This window comes from Cariama cristata, unplaced genomic scaffold, assembly GCF_000690535.1.
Source record: "Cariama cristata isolate BGI_N322 unplaced genomic scaffold, ASM69053v1 scaffold16822, whole genome shotgun sequence".
Lineage (NCBI taxonomy): Eukaryota > Metazoa > Chordata > Aves > Cariamiformes > Cariamidae > Cariama > Cariama cristata.
In genome coordinates, this window is record NW_009604577.1 from 14,338 (window position 1) to 25,511 (window position 11,174).

Genomic DNA, 11,174 nt, shown 5'->3' on the forward strand with positions numbered 1-11,174 from the left:
TAGCAGGTAAATACAGAAAGCAGCTCTTCAAAAGCTGTCCTGTCCCCCAAATGTCTCACTTCTGCACCGGAGATGTGGTGAGCAGAAGCAGATCAGGAGAAACTCTTGCAGCTGCTCTACCTGCTGCTCTGGAGGCATTTTACTGGTGATGCTGGTGCAGGGAGGATGCCTGATCACCTACCCCTCTTCAGAGCTGGGCAGTTTCTTTGTGGGCGCGATGATGGACAAGAGGAGCACTCTTACTGGTAGGGAAGCTTTTCTTGTGAGCAGGCAGGGGTGTGACTGAGGGTCTGATCCTCCCCAGAGGCTCCCAGGAGAGGGACATGCACCTGCTGTGGGTGGCTGCCCTGAGGAGCTGGGTGAGGGAGGGCAAAGAATCAAGGTTTTATTACTGTGAGAAAGAGCTGCTGTACGGGCTGGGGAAACTGTGGTTGTGCAATGATAAAACCCCTTGGGTTGACCCTTCCGCTTTATCTGCCCACCAGATTGCAGAGGACATTCTTGTGATAGGCACAGCTGGGAAGAGAGCAGGAGAGACTGACTTCTTCCCCATGCATGAGGGCAAGAGGAGGAGGCAGGTCTGTCTGACAGGGCCTAGGCATGCCAGCCAGCGTAACGGGCCTTCAGTGAAGGGGTGAGCCTTGCAGGAGGCAACGGTTACTGTTCCACAACGGTTTGGCTCTACATCAGTGATAACCAGAGCACTAGGTCTAATCACATCAACCCTGAAACTGTCTGCTAATACCCAATACTAGGACAGCATTTGTGCTCTTAGGTTTCAGCAAGACGTGGTTCAGCTGAGATACTGAAGCTCAAATGCAATCTGCAAAGAGTATTCGGAGCTGGGTGCTGGGTTCCCTTCGCAGGCTGGTTCTCCCTCTCCAAGCAAGGAACACTTTTTGTGTCAACCTACTCACCTAGAGATGGACACTTACCAGGCAGAACTGGGTTCAGGAGGTCCCAGCTGTGAGAAAAGCTCTGCACATGCTGCGGGATTTTGATCCAGATGTTTGAATTAAGTTTGTTTCAGGTTTTTTTGTCTGGAAAAACATGTTGAAAAGCTCTGCACATGCTGCAGGATTTTGATCCAGATGTTTGAATTAAATTTCTTTCAGGTTTTTTTGTCTGGAAAAACATGTAGCCAACAGTAGCTAATTCTATGGGCAGGTAAATCAAAAAGCAATACTGTAGTTTTGCAAAATAAGTCATCCCTTTTGCAAAGTGTAAAATCTATGAGTGGGGTGTGCTCCTGGAGATTGGAGTGGTACTTTTATATATCATTATATTTTGATTGGCGATAACTTCCAAAGTATTTGTTTCATCGTCTTCTCTCCCCAGAGTCACTGGTCTCACTAATCTAAATGCATTTTTCCATTGTCCTTGCTGGAGAAGAAATGGTATCAGTGAGAAATCTTTGCGTTGTTACTCTAGAAATGCACCGAGTGTGTCCAAAAGAAAATGTTTGCATATGGTCTGTTATATTACTACTAATACCTTATTTATCTTGCATATTTTCGTTATATTTAAGTACATCATATGTTCCTGGTAGAACTTCTTATCCTTGCTTCTTTTTAAAATGTCATTAAGATTTCTATTAGGTGTTCTTGAGAAGTTGATTCAATAAAATTCTTCAGTTTGATTCTGTACTAACTAGCTTTTATATCAGATTGTACTGACTGTACTGACTGATGCTGTACTAACTAGATCAGATTGCAGCAGTCTCTTCACTGTGCTCTATTGGATCTGAGCCCAGTTTTGCTTCCTTCAGTGTATGACAGCAAAGAAAATCAACACTCACTCTGCTAAAGGCTTTTTCCCTCTGGTTTCAGGATTTTCTTGGAAAAGAATCTTAAGAAATATTTATCTGGAATATTATTTACAAATTCTGTTCTTTTTTTCAACAGGTTTTGGCATCATGTCGGGCATTTCTTTTAACATCTCGGATTCCCACCAAGGTAAAGTCACTGTGTTTCTATAAATATTCTGGTTTTATAAATATTCAGGGTTTTTTAGATGCAAATGTAAATCGCATGAACAAAGTTGCATAAAGAGCATAAGTCTTATGAGGAGCAGCTGAGGGAACTGGGGTTGTTTAGCCTGGAGAAGAGGAGACCTAGGGGAAACCTGATTGCTCTCTACAACCACCTGAAAGGAGGGTGTAGCAAAGTGGGTTCAGTGTCTTCTCCCAAGTAACGAGTGATAGAACAAGAGGAAATGACCTCAGGTTGCACCAGGGGAGATTTAGATTGGATATTAGGAAGAATTTCTTCACCAAAAGGGTTGTCAGGTGCTGGAAGAAGCTGCCCAGGGAAGTGGTGGAGCCCCCATCACGGGAGGTATTTAAAAGACGTGTAGGTGTGGTGCTTAGGGACATGGTTTAGTGGTAGGCTTGGCAGTGTTAGGTTTATGGTTGGACTCAATGATCTTAAAGGTCCTTTCCAACCTAAACAATTCTGTGATTCTATGATTTTAGTTATACTTGTGCATCTGTTTAGAAAAAATAGTAATACTTGAGAAATGGTGTGTTGCATAGTGTTGAGTTAGAATGGTGCTTCCGTTAGTGTCTGTCTTAAATGGATTTGTGGGTGTGTACATATATATATATACACACACACACACACTGTTTCAGAGGGATTTTAACTTCTAGAAGTGCAGGTGGGTGAAGAATTACTTTGGAAACACCAACAAGAAGAACCGAGATGAGCCTGATGATCTTTGCAGTGGGACATTTTACATCCAAACAAGTTGATGACATTATTCTCTCTAGTGTTTGTGGTGTCAAATAGGAATGTATTTGATTTGCAGATAATGTTGAGTTTTATTAAATTCTGCTGTTTTCTGATGATTTCTGTGGCTCATTTTGAAAAGCATCTTGCCAATCTGCCTTGCCAATGCTGGTGATTTTTTTTTTTTTTTTCCTATTCCTGTGACAATTGTTGTAGCAGAGAAAGATAATTTCGATGTGAGTGAAAATGACTGATGTGGAGGAACACCTCTTGTGCAGCTTGGAATTAATGAATGGGAATTTGGCACATGTTCGATTTTGTTGTGTTTTACACCTGTGTGTGTGTGCGTGGGTGTGTAAGTGTGTGTGTGAGTATATTTATATACGCTTTATAGAAGAAACAAGATCAATAAGTAGAGTGACTGATACCAGATACTGAATTGTGGTCACTGGTAAATGTGACCATCCTTACCTATGATTTGAAGATGCTGACTGAGAGGTAGGAGAACTCGAGCTTCAATTTCTGCTGAAATTTATTTCCCTCAGTTGGTCAGCCTGTCCCTGCAGCACGGATATATCCAGTTGGTTGTCTGTTGGCCTTTGGATCAGTGCAGTTTTCAGCCAGAGTTTTTTAAGGCAGGACTTGGTGACCGGTTGCATGGAAACAGAGCCAGTTGATGAACAGCTTGGACATCAGTGCAATGACAATATGATGGACAGGTGGTGATGGTGATCATGTTTAATAATAACAAAACCATTGTAATTTATCAAAAAGTTCTTGAAGGCTAGGGCTTGGAGTATGAAGGAGTAGCTGTACTTCTAGTTTAGCGTTACAGAAACCTCTCAAAACTCCTTTTGTTAAATAGATTTACATAGTTGAAAAACTTGTTTCAGTTTTCATGGAAGTCTAGATAGCTGTACTTCTAGTTTAGTGTTACAGAAACCCCTCAAAACTCCTTTTGTTACATAGATTTACATAGTTGATAAACTTGTTTCAGTTTTCATGGAAGTCTAGAATATGTATGCTGTACTAACAGAAGTGTGACCTTAGTGATAACAAATAGAAGAAAGGTGATCAGAAGAAACTGTGCTCATGATTTGTGTCAAAATTAAACTTGTATATCTGAACGACTATTAGGATGGTTGAGAATGCGTTTCATTTCCAGCAGGGTTAGTGAAACTTTCTGAATTTTCTGAAGTCTTGTAGTATTTTCAGAAGCTGCTCAGAAGCTTTTTGAGCCTGAGAACTTGCATGTAACTGGCACACAGTAACTCCTAGCAGGACGGCTGAGGATGTGCAGCAGACACTTTATTCCTCCGGGGACCTCTCACAAAATGGAGTATGTTGTGAGATGGCCAGTTCTGAGTGACTGTTGTTACTACATCTGATTCCAAGCTTCACTTTTCCTGAAACAATACTGTTGAGATGTATCTACTAAATAAGGATCAAAGTTGAAAGGAATAAAGGTTGATTAAGTGTAATATCAACCCATACTATTATCCTTAGAGCAAGGATATTGCAGTGGCCACCTCCTAACTTTACACTCAGCTCCAGTCAGTTCATTTCCACTAATCTAGATGGATTGACAGGAAAGGAAGTGCAGTATTTAAAGCCTGCTAATTCTTGCTGCAGTCTATATGAAACATAATTGCAACATTAATAAATGTTGGATGTGTCCTCAAGCCCACAGATAAGTGCATGAAATATTTGTGGGAGTGTAATTCAGGTTTGTGAACATATTTCTAGTGCCAGCGTTCATTAAGTTTTGATTGAAAAAATTGGAAACTGTGAAATTAGCTGTCTTGGTAACTGAAAGGTCCCTAAATGGGAGGCACTGACAGCCTTTTAAAAAAAGATAATTTTAAGTAATAAATGAGAATATGCTTTTTAAAAGCTTGTAAAAAATTATTTCATATTGTAAAAATTATTTCATAGGTAGATGGTAGATGATGTTTAGAATGTGTTCTGCATTTTTGTTGCAAAGCAAGGACTGTAAATCCATGTTTTTAACTAGAAAAATGAACCAAAGATGAACTATAGAGATGTTGCCACGTTTCCTGGTATTTGTTAATTCTAGTCAAAGAGGATTTTTGCAGATTGAATTCTTGAGTCTGGATCTGTGTAAACTTTTCTCGGGAACAGAGAAGTATTTTTGATCATGTGTACATATATATGTGTTTGCACATACACTCTATATTAGCAAAAGCAGAACCTTCAATCTGGTGGGTAAATAATTTGCAAAATTGAAAAGATTTCAATCATGGAAAGTTTTCCCTAAAATTTCATCGTGATTTGGGTAAACAAATGTTAGATAGTCTTATACGTTTGTTAAATTTGAGTAGCGCTGGCAAAGAAGAGCCTTTCACTTCTATATATGTAGTCTAGCTTACTCCAGTAGCCAACAACAAGAGTTGCTATGGATTTTTTTTTTTTGTGTGTGTGTATGTTTTTCTGACCTGAATGAACTGCACAGGGCCATGTCCTGTCATCACAAAAGCCTGCCAGTCTTAGCTTAGAAATAAGGCACCAAAGAGGCCTGAAGAGAAGTGAATGTCTTACCCTGGGAGAAATGCAAGGCTTCGATGTGGGCGCTGGGAAGATGCTTGCGGTGGTTCTGCCTCTCCTGCCTCCGTTCCCTGTGCACGCTCGCTTCGTCAGCAGCCGCGGTGGCAGCTCTGTGGTCTGAAACTGCCGGTTTGCTGTGGATGCTCCCCCTCCAGCAGAATAAGCATGTGAAGACTCCTCCAAAACTTCAGAGTAAAGTTTGGTTACTAAGTTAAGTCTTTGGTGGAAGGTGAACTTGGCACAGAAATGGTTGAGGGGTGCTTATATCTTCTGTCATGCTGTCAAATGCTGAGGGCAACTGAAGGGAAAAGGATTCAGAAGATAGGCAACAAAGAACAAATAGTAATAACATCTTTAATCTCTGCAGCTGTGAGTGGATAACATAGCTAAGTGCTTAAAACAGGTCTTCTATTTTGTTAAAACCCCCTTAATTTTCAGTGCTTTCCACATCATAACTATTTTAATTGGAATTTTTGGGCAGCTTCATCCTGCGGTAACACTGTTCGTGACTGCTTGTAGATTTACCAGCGAGACTGTAGCGTTTAGGAGCTCTCCCTACAGTCTTGCTGCTTTCTGGAAATCTTTTAGCTGGTTCTTAGGGTTGGAAACTGGTACCTCTGTTCCTGACTTCCCAATGGGCTGTTGCAGCCTTTGCGGAGAGGGAGTCTTGAGAGCTGCGTCCTGAGCACCCCAGGAGTCATTCAGGGTCATCTTTTAAAAAGATTACCACAAATACAGAAATAGAATAATATGGTGTTTGCCAGTTAGCCTGGGAGCCTAGGATAAGATAAAGTACAGGAAACTTTGTGCAATTCAGACTTCTCAGTTACAATGGTTTTAATGATAAACAAAGGGAAATGACCATGCTAATGTCTTGCTCTGAGCTTGCGATTCAGTCCGGGAGGTTTGTTTCTTTCTGCATATCTCAGCTGTCAAGATATTTATCTGCATAGTTGTGAATTCAGATCTTAGCACACTCCCTGTAGCCCTAGATTTGTCCTTGGAGGAGAGGACTTTCCTGCCTTCTTCTAAGCTTCCCTTTGAATTCAGTATGTTCATCCTTCTTCCCTGCCTATCCTGACTGTTGTACAGATAATCCACTCAGGCAAAGCTAATGTATTATTTTCTCTCATGCTTTTTAGACATGCTAAAGCAGTCTCGAGCATTATATATCTATATCTGTATCTATCTATTTATATATGGTATTTTTAATTTATGTATGTATAATAAAAATTGTGCATACATATTCCTTCAGCTTCTGTGTAGTAAAATTTTTCACACCTGTGATCAGTATAACTAATGAAAGAGTAATTGTGATGCTGCAAGTATTGTAATTAATGTTTATTCAGTCACAAGCGTACACAACAGTAGGATATTGTATAAGTGATACTTTTTATAGTAAAATTTTGTCATAAATTTTATTACAAGCTGATGTGCTTATAGCTTGCACTAAAAGGTCCAATGTGGTATTGCTATAACATCTAATAACTGTTTGAACCTGTAACAAGGGAATGTAAGTGTTCTTTTAGTGAAAAATGTGAGCAGATAAGATATTAATAAATATTTAGTTTCAGTTACAGAAATTGATGTAAAATAACAGTAGCCTTGCCCAAGGTTTTCTTAATCTCATTGAAAAGCGTAAGTGCTCTTTAAAATAAGAAGATGCTTGCACTAACATGGCCTTTTCTTTTTTAACTGCAGTTAGAACTAACTTTCAGCTACTTGGAAATCCAAGGAGTAACTTCCAGTAAACCAGGTCAGGTGAGTGTATTCTAGATAAAAGATACTTGTTTACTCATGGCTAAATCTGTTCCAATCGAGGAGGTAATGCTCAAACATGGATGTGTCCCCATCCAGCGAGCACACTGTACATTTCCATTCTTACATTCGTGCTACTTTGAAGTCTTAACAATAATGCTAAGAATTTAGAGAGTCAATTTTAGGAATGTCTTGTGCAGGTGAGATGACGATAAGAAATAATTTTTTTCTCCCCAATTCAAAATGGTATACATTTTCATTTGTCTTGTAAGTGAATATTTTTCTCAGAGATGATAAAACAATGGTGGCTGATATATAATCATCACCACGCAAGCTTGAATGGCTTCTGCAGTGTGTATCTTTATGGTGAAGCCAAAAGCTACTGCTTACATTGCGGGTAGAAGTGGTTTGCTTCCAGCTGCTCTTGCTGCCATTACTGTATACAACATAAAATATATTTGCCAGCAAGTTATGTGCCCAGAAAAGTGAATGTCAAAGAGAAGGTGTTGAAAAGAAGAATGCCTTTAATAGATTTTTCATTCATAAGATAAGCGTGTTGACAAGATTTGACAGTTCAATTGTATCAAAGTCTTCATGCGTTTCATGTGTGTTTGGCTTTTAAAGAGATTTTTAAAAATAGGAGTGTCTGACGCTTTATTTGAACTCTGAAAAGCTCTTACTGTGTTTAACATGTCATCTTTTTAACCTGGCATTTGAAGCTTTCCTTAAAGGAGGGGGGGAGGGAGGCCCAGATGTTTACTATTGTAATGGGGAGATATTTAGTAAATTCTGTGTATATTTTTGTGGCTTTGTTTATTTAAGGTACTAAGATGCCATGATGGCTAATGCTGATTATTCCTGGAGGCATAGACAGTGACTGTTGTAGCAGGGTTTACAAGGGATTTTCAGCAGCCTCACTTGGCATACTATTTTCTTAAAATATTTTTGGGGGCTTTGCATGTTTATATTCATTTGTGTTTTAAATGTGTAAGGCTTATAGCTGAAGGCAGGCAGAATCCTAGATTATTGCTTGTGGAGCAAATGTTATTGTTGCAGTTTTCCTGCAAAGAGTGTGTTATATCCGTGATACCTGAAGACTGTAGTCTTGTGCTAGGCATCTCACAGAAAGCCATGAAGAGCTTTCCACTGTAAGATAAGTGAACAAATGGACAGAGTAATATGGAGAAATGTTGTGTTAATATTGACGATGATGAAAAACAATAGTATTGTGCCCACTCATTCATCTTCAGGGAGTGACAACAACAGGTTTAGAAAGGAGTTGAATTTGTGGGAAAAGGTGTGAAGATTCTCCATGTGCTTTTGGGATAACACAGCTTCTTTGAGGATTATCCTGGTGATGACCCTGGACACGAACTGGGAACCAAAAGAGCCCTGGGAACCAGTTTCAATAAAAACCAATCTTCTACACAGTATCCCCTCTCATACTGTATGTCTGCACTTCTTACTTATTCCTAATGTTAGCTTCTTACTGTGTGTGCACAGCTCCTCATCTAAAAGAGTTTGTGACTTGGGCTGTGCTAAATATTCACATTGGAAAAGACAGAAACCTTACATTGCTTCCTGTGATACAGATGAAAGCAGCAGCAGACCTGATGTGTCAGTCGTACCGTAATCTGATTTGATTCTAAACACTCTCTATATAACAGAGATGGACTACAAAAGGCTTTATTTTTCCCCCTCACTGAAGCACGTATCCCCCAGACAGCGGGACAGTTATGTTAGCTGAGTTACTGCTTCATCTGAACTGAGACAATATATTACCGTAACATTTTCTTAAACGGCATAGATCAAAGCGTTAGAGCTTTTCCAGAGGATCACAGCCATTAAAGACTTTTACTTTTTGCTGGAGGAAGCAGGCCCTTGCTCATTCAGTAGTTTCCTGTCAGACTGCACTCACTTCTCCTGATGTTCTGGGACGTGTTTCAAAAGAGGACAATGCTGTGAAAAGTTCCTAGTTTTCAAAGTGTCAGCTGAGGTCAAGATCCTTTGAAAATTTTATTCCCGTGGGAAGCAGGGCACTGTTAGAAAAAGCAAAGTTTGAGTACGGGGGTCTTGCACATTCAAGAGCAACTTTCAGAAACTTTACCTGGAGCATTGCTATGTCATGTCTTAAGAGAGTAACAGATTCCTACTAGCATGCAGAGCATTTAGCGGGCATTCACAATGCTCTCCTTTTTAAATGGACATGAATTATATGATACTCAGTTCTTGCCCTCATGCCCTTTTATTTGTAGTTGATTATGGAAACTGAGAAATGCAGCATCTCCATGAAGATGGCGTCCTCGGAGGATGTGAACGAGGTGCTGGCGCATATCGGGACCTGCCTCAGGAAGATATTCCCTGGACTCTCACCAGTGTAAGTGTCTCTGAGGGCACCTCTCGTGGGAACAGATTGTGTGGAAATGGTGACAAGCCACTGCTTCTTGTCTGCTGGTCTTCCCACCCTGACCTCAGAACTGCACCGAGGATATGAGAAACACCTTGAGACAGGCGCTAAGCTTTTGTCCAGGTGTATGGCAGAACCAGGAGGCAGGGCAGAGCACAGGTAGGCTACGCCTGGGCTGGTAGGGTCACAAGAGCCTTCATTCCGAAGGGAAGATGCAGGTATCTGGAGTTTTAAGTTTTCATTTTACCTTGTTGCCTCTCCAGCCTCAGGTATAGCTTAAGTTCTGGCTTTTTGTTCTAATTTACTCCTTTTGGGTTTTGTTTTGGTTTTGGTTTTTTTTGCCCCCTAGAAGTAAAGTCTGTGTTGGGAGAGGAGGGAAAAGTTCTGTTTACTTTCAGTGTTGTGAAATGATGCACATGATTGGGAGCTTTGTTCTTCAAAACAGAACCCTGGGCAGTCTTGACATATATTTTCCATGGTTTAACTGGCTCCTTGGATCATATGTCTCCTTTTTTAGTTTTTTTTCACTCTGCTTCTTTCTGCATTGCTCTTGTCTTTGTTTTTTTCTCATATCTGTGCCTCTAACTTTTATCATCTTGCAGCAATTCTCAGTAGGTTTTTCTTCATTTTTTTTTTCTTTCTTCTCTCTGTCCTTCCTTATTCTCTTCAGCTCCTGTTTTTCAGTGATATCAGAGAAAACAGACTGTGCAAAGGAGTTTTCCCAGACATGCTGAGTTTTATAAGTGGACTTTTGTAACAGACATTAGATGTTAATGGTCAGGCTAGATTTACATGTTTTATTTTGGGTCCATGTCTTTATTATTCACCTTTCCTGTAGGTGGAGTAGGAAATCAAGTTCATAAACTCCAGCTGGCAGTTTCTTCTTTTTTTACTTCCAGCTTTCCTTTGTGGCAGTGTTATTAACTACCTTAATGGAGATTGAGCTCTTCCTTCAAAAAGCATGCATTCAAGTGAATATTTGTGAGCAGGTTTGCTGTAAAACCTCAGTAATGATATGAGAAATGCAGGCAAAAAGAGTAGAGTGAAGAGGGCTGCAAGGCTATGTGTGTTTGGGTGTCTGTGAAGGCCTTGAGCTCTATATGTGATCTCTCTGGGCTTTCTTGGGAACGTTGCTGGAGCATTTCGGGTAGCTGTATGGAGTGCTTGCTTCCCCGAAAAAAAATAAAATTTCTTGCTCTCCTCTCAGATGCCACAGCTTTCCAAAATGAAGACATTGGAGTTGAGCAGATGATATAAGACCAGAACAGGCAAGAAGGGAGAAGGAGGTTTCTCGTCCCTGTTTTATGGAATTCTGGAGTTCATAAGACAGTCTAGTCATTCAGAAGAACAGATAATTTCATTTCTTAAAAGGCAGGAAGGGATTGTGTTTCTCTCTGGGGGAGGAAGAACAATACCAAATTACAAAGATTGGAGCTGGGTATCTAGAGTACAGCCTAGAGGCCTCGTGTAGCTACTTGGCATGCTCTGTGGCTCTTTGAACCATAGTGCTTTTACTGCATAAAAGCAATGTATAAACATCAATAGTTTCAGGGTAACCAATAATACTGTGTCTCTCCCCTAATTTGGGCATCCTTGTGTTAGATGAGGGCCACAAGTCTCCTTAGCTTGATTGAACCTGTCATAGAATAGGGCTTAGTTGCTCCAGTAGTCACAGGGTTAATCATTAGAAAGAAAGACAAGACAAATAAATGTTATTC

General features: G+C 40.2%; 1 protein-coding gene across 1 annotated transcript in view; it reads left to right on the forward strand.

Moving 5' to 3' along the window:
- Positions 1 to 217: 217 nt before the first annotated feature.
- Positions 218 to 11,174, forward strand: part of LRRC16A (leucine rich repeat containing 16A) — a gene marked incomplete at its 3' end in the record, with an annotated part of 74,837 nt that continues 63,880 nt past the window's right edge. The window contains exons 1-4 of the mRNA XM_009695680.1: positions 218 to 262; positions 1,905 to 1,955; positions 6,993 to 7,052; positions 9,305 to 9,426. Of these exons, the coding sequence (XP_009693982.1) occupies positions 218 to 262; positions 1,905 to 1,955; positions 6,993 to 7,052; positions 9,305 to 9,426 (278 nt within the window). The remainder of the gene's footprint in view (positions 263 to 1,904; positions 1,956 to 6,992; positions 7,053 to 9,304; positions 9,427 to 11,174) is intronic.